This window comes from Sylvia atricapilla, chromosome 16, assembly GCF_009819655.1.
Source record: "Sylvia atricapilla isolate bSylAtr1 chromosome 16, bSylAtr1.pri, whole genome shotgun sequence".
NCBI classification, from domain to species: domain Eukaryota; kingdom Metazoa; phylum Chordata; class Aves; order Passeriformes; family Sylviidae; genus Sylvia; species Sylvia atricapilla.
In genome coordinates, this window is record NC_089155.1 from 1,573,311 (window position 1) to 1,593,532 (window position 20,222).

Here is a 20,222-nt window from a genome sequence, read left to right on the forward strand (position 1 = left end):
GAGGTTCAGTGGCATGTGGTAGTTGACCTTGAGTGCTGATCCCACACTTTTAACAGATCCCCTCCTGCTGGCCACCAGCTGCATGTAGCTGTGTGAGAGAGGGAATCAGCCCAGGGTTGATTAACTTTCCTATATGTGGTTTATTTCCACTGTCAGTGGAACACTTGGGCCTTCTATCTCCATCTGCAGATGCTGGAGGAGACACTGAGCCCCATGTGGAATGAGCTACTTTTGTTTGACCAGCTCATTATTGATGGGAAGAAAGAAGAGTTGAAAACAGAGACACCCCTCATTATAATCAACCTTTTCAGCCACAATAAATTTGTAAGTATGGCCATGCTGCCTTCCTCCTGTTGTTTCCAGAAACGGGAAGGCAGAGAAGCTCTTAGTGCTGCCACTTCTCTGTTTGGTTCCCATGACTCACCTTGGTCCTGGTCCACTGGTGACAGTGTGTCATAGGGACTGTGGCTGAGATTGGCACTTTCTGACTCAGAGATACTCTAACTCTTCAGGGGTTAATGAATGTTCATTGGATTCAGGATCTCTTATTTTTGAAGAAACACTATGCCTGCTTCCTTGGCAGGCTCACATTGCAGAGGGCTCATAACCTGGGGGAACTGATACTGCCTTTAGGCCTGTTCCTTCCCCTATGTCCCCAGGTGTCATCAATCGTCCCTCCCTTTTCTCTCTTTATTAGTGCTTTAAAGTCACACTGTCCCCAAGAGCCTCTTTGTTATCCTAAGGCTCGATGATGTAACTTGCACCAGGTTCTCCTGTGTAACTCAGCAGCTTTCCTGGGGTTCCAGTACAAGACAAACCCTGTCGTATTGGGCTGAGTCCAGAGGAGACAACCAAGATGGAGCACAGGACAGAGGAGGAGAGCTGAATATATTAATTCATAATATATATGTGATGTTGAGAGAAAGCTAGTGTGTTTTTAGTCTTCAGCTACCTGGTGGGAAAGGATAGAAAAGCTCAGTTCAGACTTATGGAAGGTACCAAGAGGCCCAATGGCAAGCAATGGGCACAAACTGGCAAAGAAGAAAGTCCATCTTGATATAAGAAAGCAATTTTTACACAGAGGTAGATCACATGGTGGGCCTCTAGCTCAGAGAGCTGGTAGTGTATCCAACCTTGGAGATACTCACACTCAGTCTGGAAGAGACTCTGAAAAACTTGATCTAGCTTTGATGTCCTCTGGTGCATGGTGCCAAGTTCTGCATGGAGATGAACTGGGAGTTAAGTGGAGCTGCTGCAGACATGCCTTTATCTGTTCCTAGCTCTGGATGGAGCAGAGAAAATCAAAGCAGAGGATGACATGGGTGGAAGAATAGTCTTGTACTGTCCCAGATTGGCTGGAATTAGTGGTGGTCTTTGAGGTGATGAGATACCACAGAGATGATTTGACTCATTCCTCTCTTTCCTGCAGGGCTCCCCTGAGTTCCTTGGGCAGGCCTTTGCTGTCCCACAGGTGAAGCTGGTTGATGAGCCATACACCAAACCTGCCCTGCAGTTCTTTGATTTCTACAGAGGCACCAAAGCAGCAGGAGAACTCATTGCCACTTTTGAGCTGATCGAGCTTGATTACAGTGGCTATTTGGAGGTAATAGGCTTGTAGGAAGCTGCACATGGTTGCCAGCTCTCTGAGGAGAGCTACATGGGTGAGGAGGTGGTTGCATGGGGCCCACCGGAGGATTCAAAGTTGGAGGCCATATCTGGCTTTCCAAGGAGAGGAGGCTGCAGCCACAGCCTGTGAATGCAAAACTAGAAGGAGGGAGAGAGGGGGCTTGGCACAACATGGAATAGAAGCAACTTTCATCACCTACTATGTCCTGATTCCACCTGTTCAGCCATCAGTGCCTGTGGATGTGGAGCCCAAGGAGCCTGACTACCTAGAAGACCCCCGTGCTGGACGGTTCATCATCCCTGAGGGCATCCGCCCAGTACTGAAGGAGTTCCGCATAGAGGTGCACCGCCTTCTGCTGCACTGCCTTTTCCCTCAAGCTGCCCCTGGGTGGAGGGCAGGGCTTGTGAGGGAGTCCAGTTTGGAGCTCAAATGTGCCTGTGAGGCCTGAGCAGATGCCAGAAATGGAGGTGCTTGACATGATGGGAGAACCATCTGAGTAGTTCAACAGAGTTGCTGGGCAGCTGAGCTGGGAGATCAGGCCTGTGCCTCTTCTGTGGGTGAGGGGTGGCAGCAATGGGCAGTGCCAGGCCTGGCATGTCTCGGACAGCAGCTGCATGTTGTGCTTCAGATCCTGTTCTGGGGCCTGAGGGACCTGAAGAGAGTAAACTTGTTTGAGGTGGATGAGCCCCAGGTGATCATTGAATGTGCTGGCAAGAAGGTGGAGTCAGAGGTGATTGTGTCCTACAAAGAAAACCCCAACTTCACTGAGCTGGTCAAATACATGGATGTGGTGAGTGGGAAGGTGGATTCTGACATGCCAGAGTACACTGTGGCTATCCTGCACCCATGCACTGCCTCACTGCATGGGGCAACACAGGAGGGGAACTGCCTCCAGGATTTTGCTCTCCCATGACCATATGGTTCAGCTGCAGAACAAAACCTTGTGAAATTGCCCACCAAGGGCTCTCTTAGCCATGGCCTGTCACTGGAAGGCTTTGATTTTTGCAAAGGTGAGGCAGGCTTCTCCTTATGTGATGGGGCTGCCATAGTTTGATAGCTCAACACAAGTTGATCACCCTTACTCCTGTGAACCCCATGCATAATTACTTTGCAGGAGCTTCCAGAGCAGGTATACCTGCACCCTCCCCTCAGCATCTTTGTGGTGGAAAAGCGTGCATTTGGGCGCACTGTGCTGGTGGGTAGTCATGCCGTGTCTGATGTGATGAAATTCTCTCCCAGAGAGCTGGAGGAGGAACCAGAGGTTGTGCCCAGAGGTGAGCTGCTTGGAGAGGTTCTCATGGAGACAACAGGCAGGTTTTGCCAGTGGTGAAGATCCCTGGCTCTTCCACTCCCTCTTAGCCAGGCAGCAAAATACTCTCCCTGGAATCACAAGGTCATAGAATCACAGAATGGTTTGGGTTGGAAGGGAGCTTAAAGATCATCTTGTTCCACCTTCTGCTGTGAGTAGGGACACTTTCCACTAGACCAGATTGCTCCAAGCTTTGTCTGTCCTGGCCTTGAACATTTCCAGGGATGGGGCAGCCACAGCTTCTCTGAGCAACCTGTGCCAGGGCCTCACCACTCTCACAGGGAAAAGTTTGCTCTATGAGACCTCCATCTTTAGGGAACTGGTCCACTAGGACCAAGGACTGAAAAGTTTTAAGTTCTCTCACGTTGTCAGGTCAAGGTCTTTTCATTGGGTAATAGTTTAGCTAATTAGCTCTATTATAGCAACAGCCAGTACTCCTAATCTGGAAGCATGAAGAAGAAGTCAAAGATTGACATCTGTGGATATTTCTGAGTAGGGAAGGTATATCTCATAATTCTGAATTCCTGGGAGTCAGCAACAAGCATATTGATGATGGTGGCCAATCTCAGTACTGTAGTTGGATTTCCAGCAGTATTTTTGCAAGGTCTGGGCTATGAAAAGTTTTAAAATCAATCAGACTACAGTGTTTTAACAGGGAGGATTTTCCTGTGGCCAAAAGTAAGAAGTAGTGGGCAGAAATAAATGCATGGAAACATAAAGCTCTTTATTTTCATCTCAGCTTGCAACGTCTCATCTTACCATCTTCCATCTCAGACTGTGGTAAACACTGCACTGGCAGCTGATGACCCAGGTTCCAGCACTCACCCACTTAATTTTGTGAAGGTGAGTGATGTGTTTGGCCCAAAAAATTTTGAAGTTTGTAAAGCCAAACTGTAGATTGCAAACAACAAAAAAAGTTCAGAAGTTCAGTGCTAGGTTTCAACCACCAGGTTTTTCTCTGGACTGAAACACTCCTCTCTCCTGCCTGCTCATTGGCCATATGTGCTGAAGCTCCAGTACATGGACACTAAGGAGACCTGCCTGGTGCCTTGGGAATGGCTTCTTTTGTAGCAAAGAACAAACCTGGGTCCACAGGCAGCTTTGCACCCCCTGTGCCCTCTCTGAATGCTGAGCCTTTGCCAGAGGCTCCCAGAGCACTAGAGGAGAGTGCATGAGTGTCCTAGGTAGTCACTTCTTCCCTCTGAACCCTTTTCTCTGTTCTCTTAAGGCTCCTTTGAAGAAGATTCCTATCAATAAACTTGTAAAGAAGGAAGATGAATATGAAGAGGAAAAACCAGAACTAGAAGAACTGGATTGGTGGTCCAAGTACTATGCATCCCTGAAAGAGCTGTATAACCAGGTAGTATTTTGTGACAGCTGCCAACAGAAGGGAAAATAGGCTGCACTGGTCTGAGGAAGATGTTTTCAACCATTCTGAGTGTCACAGGAGTTCTCCTGGCATGGATCTGCAGGAAGATGTGGACCTTAGTGTATCAAGCATACTTAAGGTAGCCAGGTATCAAGCATCTACCAGGTGGGCTGATTTCAGCAGGAGGTGGGTATTGAAACATCCCTGAGGCTCAGTGCTGAAGTGGCATGAGAATGAGGCAGATTCTGTTGAGGGACTCCTGAAAATGTGATGTTGCTGATTTTAACAGGGACTTTCATGCTGCTTATTCTGTCTTGGTTATGTCCTAGTATGTGTTATGGGAGCAGGTCTGCTCCAAGTTTCCTTCCTTACACTGTCAACTTAAATTCCAATCAAAAGAAGCTAGTAGAAGGATCTGGGGAGAAGGAAAAGTCATTAAGACACTTGTTCGATATCAACCTGCAATAGTGTATTGTTGAATGATTTCATCCTATATGCTACTTACTCAGCCAGCAGGAAAATATCAGTGTTCTGTGCTTGGAAGGAGAAGCTTTTTCTGTCAGGGATCTGAGGTGACTGTTTATGTGTGTTTCAGGCATGCAGTGATGAGGAAGATGCTGAGAATGATGACTTGAATGATGCAGGTGAGTTCTGTAGCAGTACCCCATTCTTTATTGGGGAGAACCAAGATTTTATACCATCCCAGAGGGTACTGGGCTTGTGGGAATGGCGTCTGTGCAGACAACACCTTGCGACATACAGCAATAACAGCATAAAAGTCAGCAGAGAGGCTGAAGACATTGACGGAAGGCTAACAGGCTATTCCAAGTTGAAAACACCAGACTTTTCTGGGAAAAAAAAATAATTGGAAACATAGTCAGAAGTCCTGGAAGATAGCGAGCAAAATGATGTTAAAGCAAGTACTTCCCTGTGTGAACAAAATGCAGGGAAAAAAAAAAAAAAAAAAAAAAAAAAAAAAAAAAAAAGAGATGGAGAGAGAATGATCAACACAAAAAACTGTCAAGGAGCTGGGCATCACTCTGTGCTCATGGGTTACTCACCTTGGGTACAAGTGAATCAGTAACGGAAGGTAACAGAGGTAACAGAGAGGTAATAACAATCCTTTTATGATCTGAGAACAGTGTTGCAGCTGTAGGTTCAAGTTTGCAGAGGGTGTAGCAGTGGCTCATATAGGCCATGACCTGGGAAAGTGCAAAGTATAAAAATGAATGTAATACAATTTAAGGAGAGGCTTTGAGGGTACCTGCATGCCATTAGCGCTTGAGGAATCTGTAGCTTGGGAAATGGGACAAGACACACCCACTCTGTCCCTGGTTTTGTGGTGCCCTGAGAAAGGTCTAGACACATTCTCTCCAGGCTCAGCTGGCTATGCTGAAAGCGACATTGATGCTTCAATTAGCCACCCAAACCAGCAGGCCAGCAAATAAGCACTCATCCGGAGAGGAGGGTGGGATTTGTATGCCTTCCCTGACAGCACCTATGAGCTGGCACAAACCACCTTCCTTCATTTGATTTCTGCCAATTCCTATCTGAATATTGGCCACACAGGCAAACAGGGAGGTAGATCTGTGCCAGTTTTTCTCCCCTCACCCACCCTGCCATGCCATGCTGGGAAACCTGAGGTGCCAGAATGACAGCTGTTACAAATAGCAATAGCTCCAATTGCTGTGACACAGGCCAAAGCCCTGGGTGATAGCAGAAGCTGTGGCTGGGGTAATTTCACTTGACATGATGGGTATAATTAAGTGTTTCCTAATCTCTTACTGTACTTTCTAGATGGCGGGAATTTAAATGCATCTTCCATTGACATGGAAGCAGAGGATGGAAACAGTCATTGAAGCTGAACCTGCTCAACCCAAGAGGAGCTCATTGCTACCCTTCAGGTCACCTAGTCTCTTCCAGCCCTGGCCCTTTATCCATGTTTTTACCTTCCTGCAGTGGAAGTTATGCTGGGAGGAGAACCTCCCATTGTATGCTGAGGTCCTAATATTGCTGGACTTTAATGCAGCTAATAAGACCTTGGAGCCAAGCTGAGATGTGGACCCACATCCAAGGCTGGCCCCAGGGACATGCACCAAAACCATTAACAACCTGCAATGAGTAATACAGGAGTAAGGTAGGACTAGGTGAAATGGTTGAAACAGAGAAAGGATGGTCTTTCTGACTCTCTTTTAAGATGGCAGGAAATGGCCCAAAATTACTTTCTACTTATTTCAGATCTACAACTCTGAACTGGAAAATGAATTTGGTAATTTTGAAGACTGGTTGTGTATTTTCCCCCTTCATCGTGGCAAAACAAATGAAGATGAAGATGGAAATGAGGATGAACATTATGTGGGGAAGTACAAGGTACTATTTCATTTGGATGACATTTGTGCTGCTTGTGGAAGAAGATACTTATGACATGTATTTTAGAGCAAGCCAACACCAGCAAAACCTTGCAGAGTGCATGGGTGTGCAGGTTGGGCTGCAGCTTGGCCAGGGTACTGTTAGTGCCTGTTGAAGCAATTATACCATGGTCCTACAGTTGTTAGCTTATAAATCCATCCAATTCAGATTTTTTAGCTGCTACAAGGAGAAAGCATGAAGCATAAAGGACTCACTTTGGTTGCAGCCTCTGAGTGTATTCAGTATGCATATAAGTATTATATAAGTAAGCTTCACTGGTTTTAAACTTAACAAAACTTATTTAAAAGAGGCATTATCCTCCCATCCAGGAGCTATTGAAGACTCTACAGAAGTTGTAGTTGTCCCTAGAAAACCTCTGGTGTACTCTATCTTGGCAGTCCAAAGTGCCTAGAGGTGCTCAGATCTGACACTGGCAGTGGTATGACAGCCTGCAGCCTAAATTGCAAGCAGCGATTGCCTGGGCCATGTGGGCATGATTGGACCTTTGGGAAGGACTGTCTCCATGGGTGTGGGGTGTCTGTGGTCTGCATGGGGAAATGGCTCTGATTGGCAGGTGAAGCTGGCGGCTCCAATCCTTTCTGAGATATTCCCATGCATATCTAGCTGTTCCCTGAAAAGTGTTTTCTGCAGGGCTCCTTCTATGTCTACCCCACTGAGGAAGCTGTTACAGAACCCAAGGTCTCCCAGGGCATTCCAAGGAACAGACCTATCAAGGTTCTTGTAAGAGTTTATATTGTTAAGGTAAGTCTCTGGTGGAGGTGGCAGTAATGCTTGGCAATCTCTCCCCTCCCTGTGGACCTTCTGCCATTCTCTGCTTGGTAAATGTGAGCAGTGGCACTTATGAAAAATGTGATGCTGGCTTGAAGCCTCTGCCAGTGGAAGACATGTACATCACATCCATGCTTTGTAGCTTGAAGATAGGCAGATGGGCATTTCTTGGCTCCTCGCATCTGCCTTGAGATCATGAGCAAGTAGGTGAGACCACAACTGAAGACATCAATGGCTTGTAGAGTGAGGATTTGTGTGGGAACAAGTGGCTGTTTCACTGCTGGGGTAGTTGCTGGAGGGACCTGACCAAGCAGGTTTGGTCAGGCCTGTGCAGTATTCCTTGTGCAGGTTGCTCTCTACAGCTACGCATAGCAGTATCTCTTGTATATTCCAGGCTACAAATCTGTCTCCAGCAGACCCCAATGGCAAAGCAGACCCCTATGTGGTTGTGACTGTGGGGCAGCAGCAGAAGGACACAAAGGAGCGATACATCCCAAAGCAGCTCAATCCTGTTTTTGGAGAGTATGCAGGAAGGTTTTACCTAGCAGGTTTAATAAGAATAATGCAAATCTGGGGCTTGGAATGTGGCTCACATTGTAGGATCTTCTATTCCTTTCTGATGGAAAATCTTGTGCCTTAACACAAAGCCCCTGGGCATGTCTCTTGCTTCCAGCTAACTCAGGAGCCATCATGCTTTGGGTGGGGAGGGGAGCACACCCAAGGACTTGATTTAAAATTGGAAGCCGAGCATTGGAGACCTTTTTCCCTAACTCTAGGCCCTCTATCTGAGGCATACATTCCTGGAAAAGTAATTCATTTGAACATGCACACTGAAAATTGCATATACTGAATTTAGAGAGAACCAAAGTTTATCATAGGTCTTTCTTTAAGTTGTTAAATACAGTTCTTAAATGTGCAGGATTATCAAAGCAGAGCATGTGTTTCATTTCCATCCTCTTTGCTAATTGCACTTTCCCTGTTTGTTTCTGTCCAGAGTTGTGGAGCTGACAGTCTCCTTTCCCATGGAATCAGAACTCACTGTGGCAGTATTTGACCATGATTTGGTTGGATCTGATGATCTGATTGGGGAGACCAAGATTGACTTGGAGAATCGATTCTACAGCAAGCACAGGGCCAACTGTGGAGTGGCTATGCAGTATGACTTGTAGGTACCAATGTGACACATTAGAGCCATAGGCCTACCACATGTGGGTAACAGTGCTCCTGTTCTGTGAGAATATACAGAATATACATTTGCAGGTGCTTCACAGATCCACTAAAAGTTACATGGATAACTCTATCTCTTTAGACACCTACCAGCTTCCTATAATAACTCTAATTCCTACTGCAAACTAATATAGCTTGCATAATATAACAAAAAAAAAATCTGTATTGCTTACACATTGGTGTTCTGTGAGAAAAGTGCTTACTTGACTCTGACCTCTTTCAAAAAACACAGCAATTTCTCTGGCAGTATTTCGTAAGCAGCAACACTCAGGACATCTGATTTCCTTTGGCCTCCTTCCATGTGAATTCTCCAGTGTTTTTGGCTGGTTTTCTACAAACTTCTCTCCTCCTACCCTGCTATTGGAAAATTAGCTGTAGGAAATAAAGTTGAGTACCCAGCACAGCTAAAACCTCTTTCTCACTTAGGAAGTGCATCTAGAATTGCTTCTACTGCTGGCATTGCTTCTGCTGCTCAGAAGCTAATAGTTCTGTGGAGTGCAAGTCTAGCTTGTTCTCCCTCAGGACAGAGTTTGTTTAGCTTTTCATTCATTAAGATTTTTTCTAACCTTTTTAAGCCCAGAGTTTTCCCAGTGAAAATCTGAGCAGGGTTCTAGTGACATAGCCTGTGCTTTGGGAGGGAAGGCTGTTTCATAGCCTAGAAAATAAACCTAAGCTGAAAAAGTTCTTGATGTTTTCTTTTTCCATGCAGAAATGGCTACAACATGTGGCGAGATGCTTTCAAACCCACACAGATCTTGGATAGTTTATGCAAGAAAAACTCAATCCCTGCTGCAGAGTACAGATGGGAGGAGATCAAAGTGGACAATAAAATATTCAAGGTCCCTCCAGAGGCTTTTCCTGAAGGTATAGAGGGGTTGTTGAATTGATCCCTTAAATAGCTGCCTGTGCTTAGCAATGCACGTGCTGGTGGGTGGTCTGGGAGCCCACAGTCCTCTCTTCCCTGAGGCAACCAGGCTGGCCTACTCACTCTGTGCCCTGCATGGGCAAGGTTTTTGGGTCACTGTGAGGTGCATCCTTGGTTCAGTGGCCTCATTTTAGTGGACACTTTTGCACTGGGAGAAGATGTGATCCAGGCCATTAGGTACCAAAGTGGCTTTCCAGGCAGCAGGTGGAACAAAGTAAACCCACTTGCATGTTAGTATTGGTCATGGAGGTTTGTTGTATGCCAGCTTATCTGGTGGTGGCACTGTCACAAAGCTGTACCTTCATCTGCTTATGATCACTGTCAGCAAGAAAATGAAGTCCTGTTGGGATTATGGGTGTTTTGGAGTTTTTTGGGGATTTTCTTTAGGTTGGTTGGTTTTGGGGGATTTTTTTGTGGTGATAGTTTTTTTGTTTGATTTTCTTTAATGTTTTGGGGTGGTTTTTTGTTTGTGGGTGTTGTTTGTTGGTGTATTTTGAGGGGTATAGGGGAGGGAGAAGGAAGTATTTTTTAGTCTTCTTTCCTGTTTTTCGCTGGCTTTGTCCAGGAATGCTCTGTGCTTCCAGTGCTCCTTGGGTGATTCCATGCTGTCCCTCTCTACTGTTTATCTCCACCTTGTGGGGCAGCTTTTGCTTCTCATTTGCTGTTTTCTTTCCTTCTAACTGGCATTAGAAACCCTGAGCCAGGACCACAGATGTCAAAGAACCAACCTTTCACCAGCAGTGATGGAGAACTCCCTCAGCAAAGGCCAGGCCCTGCTGTGGCCAACACCTCTGCAATTGAATCCAACCTCGAGTAGATGTGGCCCACTTGTGGATGGCTGAGTACTTTAAGGCATGCTATGTAGTACTTAAGGCAATGCGATGTAGCCTGTAGGCAGGATGATCCCTGGCCTTACCCACTCAGAGTAAGGGTGCCTACATGTCTGGCCAACTTTACTTCTCCTTGTTTTAGTACAACTGTTCCTCAGTTTCTGGTGGTCTCTAAGATTTATGCAAAGAAGGGAAAAGAAATCCTACCCAGGAGAGGGAAAGGAGCCTCCAGAAGCCCCTTACCCCTTTTTTTTCAGGTCATTGGACAGCTGGGGAGGGAGAAACAAGGTGCTCTCCTGGTGTTCCCTGACAGCTGGCTCTGGTTCCATCACAGCTGCAGCTGGTGCCCTGTGAACCTCTGTTGTGCTTGAGCACTGCTTGGAAGGGTTTAGGCCTCAGACTGATATCCAAGGGAAGTTGTGCTCCATAAACCCAAGAGTGGGTGGGTCATTATGCTCCCACCTGTTTGCTCTAGCTTATCTCCCACCAGGAAGATTTGGTCTTGAGCTGCTGTTTGGCTTTGCTGTGCCAAAGGAGTCAATTACTAATTGTGTTCTTTAACAGAGAGCACAGGTGCATGTCTTGAGTGTGGCAAGTAATGGTTTCCAGTAGCACTTCTCTGGCAAAAATTCATCCATGGATCTGTTGGCATTACCACAGAGATGTGGGGACTTAAATTGCCCCACAGGGTCACGTCCTTCTCAATGTCTCTTGGATCTTTTTCCTGGGGCCAGAGTAAATTCTTTTTGCCCTTTCCACTGTATTTCTCTTGGCTTGTTTTCTTCCTGCCTGCCATTTCTCTCATCAGTGCGACATATTGATTTCACTCCCCTCATCCGTGCTCTCCTCCTTCAAATGGGGATTTTTTTTCTAGAGAGATGCTTGTTTGCCCAGTCCATCGTCTCCTGTTCTTGTGCTGGTGACTGATGTCCTGACATGACTCTTGCTGGCCAGAAGCCTTTATCTTCTCCCTGGCTGTGTTTTGCTGCAGAGGCCTGTGTGAGGAACAAAAGAGGAGTGGCAGATGAGAACTTGTCAGTGGATGTTGAACATAAGGCTTTGTACGTCCTGCAGCACTGGGAAGAGATGCCAGGATATGGGTACAAGCTAGTACCAGAGCACGTGGAAATCCGGTCTTTGTACAACCCAGAGAACCCCGGGCTTGTGCAGGTAAGGTGGGTTTCCATGCCAAACCTCAATATCGTTTCAGGGAAGCACCTTCTGGAAAGCTGCTTTCCAGCCCCCTGTCTGGTCTCCTGGGAATCTTATGCTTTGTCCCCTTCCTGGGTGGGAGACTGGAGTTGTGTCTGTGGATGGCTCGCCCAGCAATGAAGTGAGGACATTGGCTGTGATTGTCCTTTGCTCACATCTACCCTCTGACCTCTCATGATGTTTCTGAACACCCTTTCCTCAAGGAACTTCTGTCCACTGATGTTGTGTTCATAGTGCTGATGACCCAGAGTTCTTCCTGTCTCCACAGGCCATTTATCACTGCTCTGATGAGGATGCTGTGTAGGTGGCAATAGAACTGCTCTGCTTTTGAGCCCTGCCACCATGCACCCCTGTGGGTGATTGTATCCTTGCCTATACCTGCCTCCTCTGCATTGTCCCTTATCACTGCTGTTTTGCAAGAACCTTATTCTGCACCCTTGGCTTCTCCCTGGCTGGAGAAGAAACATCTGTCCTTAGTTTTGTGCAATACAGTCACCTGAACTCACCATTTTAATGTCCTGCACAGAAATCTCCTGTTCCCTTGGGTACTGGAGGTTTGAAAAAAGCAGAGTGCTGCTCTCGTGCTGGCTTTGTTTGGCATTGGAAATGCATGTGGGGAGAGCAGAGTCAGACATCACTTTTTAGTTTTTTGTTGGTTTTGCTTAAGCTCTGCATTACCACATACTCCTTATTAAGACAGAGGGACATGCTTGTTTGAAATGGATTCAGTGTAGGTGAAGTGGTTTTTCTTGGGAGCAGAAATAAGCAAACTTTCATAGCCTTTGTTTTTTTCCCTGTGTAAAATCCAATCTCATGTCACTCTCAAGTGCTCGGAATGGAGAGAACCATGCAGGGGCTTTCTGATGAGAACTTTCCTTGCTTCTTGAAGAGCTGGAGAGTGATCCGTCTTTTGAAGTGTCTTTACTGTCTTCTCTCATGAGGGCTCCTTGCATATGTGGATTGACATGTTTCCAAATGATGTCCCTGCACCACCACCTGTCAACATCAAGCCACGACTGCCTGTCAGGTAGCACCTGTGGGGGTAGGCCTGGGGCTGGTGGGTTGCAGGGAGGGCCAATGTCCCTTGCCATGGGCTGGCAGGATGTGCCACAGGGCACAGATTGAGGGTCAGTGCTACTGTGGCATGTAGCCCTCTTTGCTCCAGCTCTGACCACAAGTTTTCTTGAGTGTATCATTGTGGGCCATAGGAGCTTCAGCCACACAAAGGTTAATGGGGATGGGAAGGTAATGTCTCTATGGCTGGACATAAGGGTACTAGAAACCCAGGCCAGAGCTACTTATCAGAGATTGAGAGACAGGGACTTTCCAAGTTCTGATCAGAAGCCAAATTTATTGAGCATAAAAAGCATTTATATAGGGCTTTTCTTGTAGGGCACTTATGTAGGGTTCTATTTTTGGTAACAATTCTCATTGGTTATACATTCTTAATTACATCAGTTACTTGGTAATCATTACAAAGTTTCACAACATGTTTCTTGGTCACTTGTACCCCAGGGAGTTTTTATTTATGTCTGTCTCTCCTATGGTTTCTGCTCGATCAGGCCTAAGATTCTAGGCTTCTTTATCAGTTCCATTATAACCTCTGTTTCAATCCCCACACTACTCATCAGATTCTGCCTAGTGGACAGATGTCCTTGGGAGTCTAGGGAAGTAGAGTTGAAGGAGGAAATCTGCTGTTTTCAAGGGTCTAATGGTACTTTTGATAAGGAGGGTCCAGATTATTCTCAGACATTCACCTGAAAGGACAAGAGACAAAGAAAACAAATTGCAGCAAGGGAAACTCCAACTGAATATAGAGAAAACATTTTCCCAGTGACAGCGAAGCTACCCTGGAATAGGGACAGATTGTCTCAGATGTGCTGGGATGTTCATCCTTGGTGATATTAAAAACTAATGCAGACTAGGCCCTGAGCATTCGACCTACTATGAAGCTATAGCAAGAGCTTGGAGCAGAGACTACAGAGATCCCTTCCTGCCTAGGCTTTTCTGTGCTCCTATGGCTTAGTAAAGCAGAGTGGGTTTCCCATGCACCAGGGATTTGGTTTGCAAAAGCTACTCGTATTGACTGTGGGTGCTTGTCTTGTAGGGTTATAGTGTCCAGGAAGAGTTTTATACCTGGCAGTGAGACTTCTGGGCTGTGCTTGGTGGGAGGAGCAGGAGGGAACCACACTACTGGGAAGGGTCAAGTTCTGCTGCTCTGGCATTGTGCTCAGGGCTTGATATGCCCCCCCAGGCATCAAGCAACAAGGGCATGTGTCTCACCTCTGTGTCCTTCCCACAGCTATGAGCTTCGTGTGATTATCTGGAACACGGACAATGTGATCCTTGATGATGTCAACCCAGTAACAGGAGAGCCTTCCAGCGACATCTACGTGAAAAGGTCTGGTGGGAACGAGAGGGAGGCCAGAGCCTGGCTGCCTTGCTCCCTGCCCTGGCCTGCCTGCTCACTTGCCTTCTCTGAACCTTTGCTCCTCCTCGCCTTAGTGTGAGGAACCCACTTCAGTACTCTGCATGGGCTGCTGTAACCCCAGACATGTTGTCCGGGTGTTACTCTGGGTTGACCTTTTCCTGCTACCCCATGAGGTTCAGTGCTTCCATCCTTCTGCTCTGCCTTTGAGGCTGGCTGACAAGGGTAGAGGGTAACTGATTTCTCCTGCAGCTGGATAAAAGGTCTTGAGCATAACAAGCAGGAGACAGATGTTCACTTTAACTCCTTGACTGGGGAAGGAAATTTCAACTGGAGGTTCATCTTCCGCTTCAATTACCTCCCGACTGAGAAGGAGATCACCTACAAGAAAAAGGACTCTGTCTTCTCCATGGAGGAATCAGAGTTTCGGGAACCAGCTGTTCTGGTCCTCCAGATCTGGGATTATGACAGGATTTCAGCTAATGACTTTCTAGGTATGGTGTTACCTGCTGGTAGTGGGTTGACTTGTCCCTTACCTTGCTGGAGCATTCCAGCATTTCCCTGGGGTTCAGCTGTCTGAGAAGAGACACTAGGACCATCAGATCAAACTCTTCAGCTCAGCAGTTCACCTGGGCTGGTTTTTCACATCTGAGCTATAGATAGAGCCTGGAGATAAGCACCTCCCCTACACAGACATGTAGTGTTTGCATGCTTGTCCCAGGGCCTTGGTGTATTTTTTCAGTCCCTGTCACATCACAGGACTTCCAGATTCTGCTTCCTCGCAACCTTTCCAGTAAATTTGCTTGTTTTCCATTCTCTTACTTAGATATGCAGATCCCAAAGTCTGGGCCTAAGAGCATTTTTCTGAGGACTTTATGTTGTAGGCACAGGGACAACTTGTGTGAGACTATTGACAACCTTCGTGAGACTATTTGCACTTGAGTTGCAGCATCTCATTGCTGGGGGCTCAGAGCTCCCTGATGCTCTGGTGCTTCCCGGTAATCAGACCTGCTGAGCTGGGCATGCAGCAAGGCCTGGTGCCACAACAAAGCTCGTGCTTATTCCCCCCACATTATGCTAGCACAAGTCCTGCTGATTCTCTCCCACTTCTGCTGTCATCCCCAAGCTTATAGTGCTCTGTTCAGTTGTTCCATCCTTCTTCAAATGTTAACCTCCCTATTATTAAAAAGGGAGGTTTTCCCGTACTATCTCCTGGGCATGTTCAAACTCTCCTTATACTTCAACCTTTCATAGTGTATTTACGTGGCTTTACTGCACGAGGCACTTTCAGTAGTTCAGCCATGAAGAACAGAGGCACTGAAGAAAGCATTAATAATTCCAATGATTTCTGGCATCTGTAATGTCAGGATCTTCTAGATAGTAAGGGGATTCTGCAGGGTTTATTGCAATCTCCTGCCCCAAGCAGGGCTAGATGCACTGTAGGTTAGGTTGCTCAGGACATTTTCTTGGGTGGGTTTTGATTACCTCCAAGGATGGACTCCCAGCACCCTTCTGAGACCCTTTCCCTGACTGCACATTTCTCACAATTCTCAGGTATTTTTACTTGTAGCATTTTGTCTGTTTCCTTATGTGCTTTCATTATCCATTTCTGAGAAGAGTGTAGCTCCATCTGCTCTGTAGCTTCCTTTAGCCTATTAGGGATGCAGTAAGATCTCCCTCTTAACCTCTCTTCTCTGGGCTGAACATATACCCCTCTCACCACACTTGCTGTGGCACATGCTACAGAATTGACTATTTCAGCCACTAAACACTATTTAATTGACACCTTTCTTGTATTTGGGGTCCAAAACGGGGCACTGTATTCAGATGCAGTCTCACTTGGAACTGAGCAGCGAACACTCATCCCTTGTCTGCTTTTGCCTGTTCAGACCAGGATGTGGTAAGATTGTCTTGTTGCAAGGACTCAGTGCCAAAGTGAGACAGGAGCTCACTCCAAGCAGAACAGAGGCACAAGGCCAGACAGAGAGATGAACTGAAGCTGTTGCAAATCTAAGACAAACTTGAAACCTCTAAAGCATTTATAATTTTAAAACATTATCATTTTATAGTTTTAACTGCCATTTCCTGAAATCAGAGAGAAAGATGAGCTTGGACATGTGAGGCGAGCAGGGTGGGACATGATAAAAGAGTGAAAATAACTCACCCTGTGAACTTACCAAACAGCCCTTATCAAAAATGAGACAAGACCTGAGGCTTCTGCCTTTTAGTCTCTAACTCCTGAGCTAGTCCTTTCTTATGCAGAATTTCAAGTTCTCCATTTGTAAATGTGCAGGGTTCTGCTAGATCATTACAGCAGCTGGGACTTACTGATGGGAATTGGGAGTGTGGCAGAGACAGCCAAATATTATGTGGGGCTGACCTCAGGGTTTTACCATGTGGTCTCCTCTTCCCTGTACTTGCAGGCTCCATTGAGCTGAAGCTGCATGACATGGTGCGGGCAGCCAAGAGCTCTGAGCATTGCACCATCAAAATGGCCAAGAAGAATGCAACACCTAGATTCTCCATCTTCCGAAATAAGCGCATGAGGGGCTGGTGGCCCTTCGTCAAACTCAGAGATCAAGAAGATGACAAGAGAGAGGAAAGGAAGTATAAGAATAAAAAGAAAAATAAGTGGAGTAGCTCAGTCAAACCAGAGGACATGGAATTCACAGACCCCAGTGGGAATAAGTACCTCCTGACGGTAAGGTGGGGTGCTGGCACTGTTGAGCACAGACAGTGCTTTGCCTCTGCCTTGATATGGCAGCCTGTCCTACATGCAGACAACATACAAAGGCAGCAATGACCCAGCTTTTGCAGGATCCTGAAGGTTTCTTCCACCTACTGCTGATCCAGCACTTTGTCTACCCCGAAGAACAGGCTGCTGTGGCATGCAGGGGTGTCTTACTTCATGTATTCCCCTGAGCTTCCCATAGCTCCATGAGGGGAGCCTTTGTTTAGAAATTTAGTGTTCCCACTGAAACACTCCAGACTATGTTCTCCTTGCTGACTCTTACTCCAAAGCAAGAGGCATATGGCTCCCCATCAGCCAGTCAGGACAGCAGAAGGTGCCTATCCTGGGGTGTCTGCCTGCCCAAGACAGGCAGGTGCCAACTGACCAGGGACAGACTTGCTCCTGATAGCCCCTATTAACAGACTGCTGTGTGTTCCCAAGGACGAATTTTGCTCAGTGCCACTGTGGGAGGGTGCAGACAGATCAGGTAGTTGAGAAGTGCATTAAAATACAGTTCCTTGTCTACAAAACAGTTAGTTTCTTACCAGGCCACATTTTCTACTGGCTGTGAAGTAAAACTCTAGCCAATGGAAAAAAAAAGCTCTGAGCCATCTGTAGGTGGAACTGGGAGAAAAATACCCAGTTGAGGCAGGATGTGTGGTCAGCAGGCTGGTCTGCGAAGCAACACATTCAACTGTGGCTCAGACATATTGTCCCTCCAGGGTAAGGTGGAAGCGGAGTTCCAGCTGCTGACTGTGGAGGAGGCTGACAAAAATCCTGTTGGCTTGGGCCGAAAAGGGCCTGAACCCCTGGAAAAGCCCAAGTGAGTATCTGATTATTACCTTTAGGATGGACAGACAGTGCTGTATTCTCAGCAGCTGTTTGTATGGAAATTGGGAGTATTGGCTTGTCAGGAAGCCAAGAGAAATGACTAAGGCCCTGGGCAGTGGGGTCTGCAGGACCAGGATTGCCTGAGTTTCAAGTGAGTCCACAGGACTTGAGGCTGCAGCACGTAGCCCAGGGTTGACCTCAGATAGATACTCAAGGCAGCTGTGCCATAACATTTCTTGTACAATAGTCAGGTCTGTCTGTGTGAAGGGATCCCTTGTGGACGAGGGTGAAGGACAGCTCTGGGGACACTGGAGCACTGTTCCAAGAGTCCTGTCCTGTTGTCTATAGTGTTTCCACAGACAGTGCATTTACTGTAGTGCCTGGGCTGATCCTGCCTGAAAGCAGCAGGAAGAGCTGGGGATTCATGAGGGGTAGCAGGACAGCAAAGCAGAAGGGCCAACGTGATGCTCTGTAGTTTGAGTCTATGCTTATGTATTCTTCTCTTCCTGTTCTAGTCGGCCCAAAACAACTTTCAACTGGATTATGAATCCCATGAAGACCTTTGTGTTTTTTATCTGGAAGCAGTACAAGAGATATATAATTATGTTGTTTATTGTCACTGTTCTGACAATCTTCCTGGTTCTTTTGGTCTACACCATGCCTGGATATATCAGCGAGAAGATCATCAATGGATAAATGCTCTCCAACAGAGGACTTCTCAAAGAGAGAGGCGATTGTGGCAGGAATCAAGATAGGATCAGAAAGTTTAATGAAACCCTGCAGGTATAAAGGCAGCCTAGAGAGACAGAGGCCTGCAGAAGTGAGCTTTGTTTTCCTCATGAATAAAAGGTCATTGGCTACTCTCTCTCATGCTTGAGGTTTTTAGCTGCTTTCTGAAGCTGGGGACATGTTTATTTTTGTGGTACAGGCTGATCCCAGTTCAGCAGTCCTCACTACTGCCTCTTTTCCATTCCTCCTGAGTAGTACAGCAGCAAGAACTAAACTGGGACAACATGGGGTCATGATTATGCATCTGTGTTTGGTGTTGTGCTGACTTAAACTAAATGAGACTTGTTCTCAGCATGGTTTCTGGTTCACCAGGCTTCCTGTCATCTGCACAGACAAGTCCTGGCATGATCTGATCCCAGAGGAGGTGTTTCAACCAGGATTTTGAGAGGATAGATTCCTTCTGAGACGTGCAGGTGATGTTCAGTGGAACCACAACTTTTCTAAAGAATTTAACTGACTATGCAGTTTCATAGCAAAGGTGCCTGCCTCATGGCCTTTTGAATGGGGCAGGAATAGAGTATGTTCTGGGGACGAAACAGTCTGGGCTGAGCCAGACAGGTAGATGTGAAGTAGATGAGGACTCTGGCTGGACATGAAGCTAGAAGTCAGTGTGGGGCAGACATGATGTACCCCCAGTGAGTCTAGAGTTCAGTCATGGGGTTGGGACCCCAGAATGGCAAAGAGGGAGGCCTCTCTCCCTCTAGGGCACCTTTGGGCTGCAAGGTAGGGGTGAAATAGGCTGCAAAGGGCTCAAGTCATGCAGCACCTGCTTGGGGCTACAGCAAAGCCCTGGGCTGTGACACTGCTGCATCACCCCCAGTTTTTCTGGAGGGCCAATTGAGTGGGATGTTGCCTTCATAAATAGTGTCTGGCCCTCCCTGGCAGTGCCCAGTGCACCCCAGCAGTGACTGGTCCATTCAAACAAACTCAGTGCACTCCAGCAAACGCAGTGCACACCTCCAGAGACCCCTCTTGGGTCTCTCAGCAATGCTCAACCACATTTCCCACCACAACACCTGTTGAAACTCTGTCATTTTTCTCTTTCTCATAAAAAGCTGGTGCATTTTGATGTCTGGGCCAGACAGAATGATTCTGGTGGCTCCTGCAGGTCCTGGCTGACGGTCTCCTGTCAATTGTCTGACCTCAGACCAAAACAAAGCCAAACAGTTCAGGGAAAAAAAAAAAAAAAAATAAAAAAAAAAAAAAAAAAAAAAAAAAAAAAAAAAAAAAAAAAGCCAAAGGATTCCTGCTGCAGTTTCTTCAGGACAGGGAAAGGGGAAAAAGGAACTTCTTGCTTAAGCTAACAAAAATACCAAGCTAGCTAAGCAACAAAGTAATGTCTGATTTGCATGGCACTCAACAGGCCCCAGAGTGAGGCTTTGAACAAACCCCAAGGCTCTCAAGGCTCCTGCACCCACACTCGCTCCCTGACCCACCTTAAAGTTACAGCAACAATTTCAGGGCATAAAGCCAAGACATGTCACTGTTAGGGACATGAAAAAACAAACAGGCAGCAGAAAGATCATCAGGAAAAGCTCTCTGATCTTTATTTTTCTGACTTCATTGTATATTCACTTTTACAAGACTACCAAAGATTGGCTACACAGGTAGCCACCTCTTTGACCTCGTTGGTGAACATCACCATCAATCATCTTTCTCCTCCCAGAGGAGAAATATGTAAGCAAAATAGATAAGTTCTAAAAATATATATAGTTTTCTTGAAACTGCACTAGAATAAAATACAAA

General features: G+C 46.5%; 1 protein-coding gene across 1 annotated transcript in view; it reads left to right on the forward strand.

Moving 5' to 3' along the window:
• LOC136368673 (fer-1-like protein 4) overlaps positions 1 to 18,547 on the forward strand; it is a 38,435-nt gene extending 19,888 nt beyond the window's left edge. The window contains 23 exon segments of the mRNA XM_066331044.1: positions 190 to 324; positions 1,430 to 1,603; positions 1,851 to 1,967; positions 2,256 to 2,417; positions 2,742 to 2,901; positions 3,676 to 3,779; positions 4,165 to 4,296; positions 4,901 to 4,949; positions 6,103 to 6,149; positions 6,151 to 6,187; positions 6,190 to 6,209; positions 6,544 to 6,675; positions 7,366 to 7,476; positions 7,898 to 8,025; positions 8,498 to 8,668; positions 9,440 to 9,594; positions 11,477 to 11,655; positions 12,639 to 12,724; positions 14,000 to 14,098; positions 14,378 to 14,619; positions 16,549 to 16,826; positions 17,579 to 17,679; positions 18,203 to 18,547. Of these exon segments, the coding sequence (XP_066187141.1) occupies positions 190 to 324; positions 1,430 to 1,603; positions 1,851 to 1,967; positions 2,256 to 2,417; positions 2,742 to 2,901; positions 3,676 to 3,779; positions 4,165 to 4,296; positions 4,901 to 4,949; positions 6,103 to 6,149; positions 6,151 to 6,187; positions 6,190 to 6,209; positions 6,544 to 6,675; positions 7,366 to 7,476; positions 7,898 to 8,025; positions 8,498 to 8,668; positions 9,440 to 9,594; positions 11,477 to 11,655; positions 12,639 to 12,724; positions 14,000 to 14,098; positions 14,378 to 14,619; positions 16,549 to 16,826; positions 17,579 to 17,679; positions 18,203 to 18,383 (3,000 nt within the window). The 3' untranslated portion in view covers positions 18,384 to 18,547.
• The last annotated feature ends 1,675 nt before the right edge of the window (positions 18,548 to 20,222 follow it).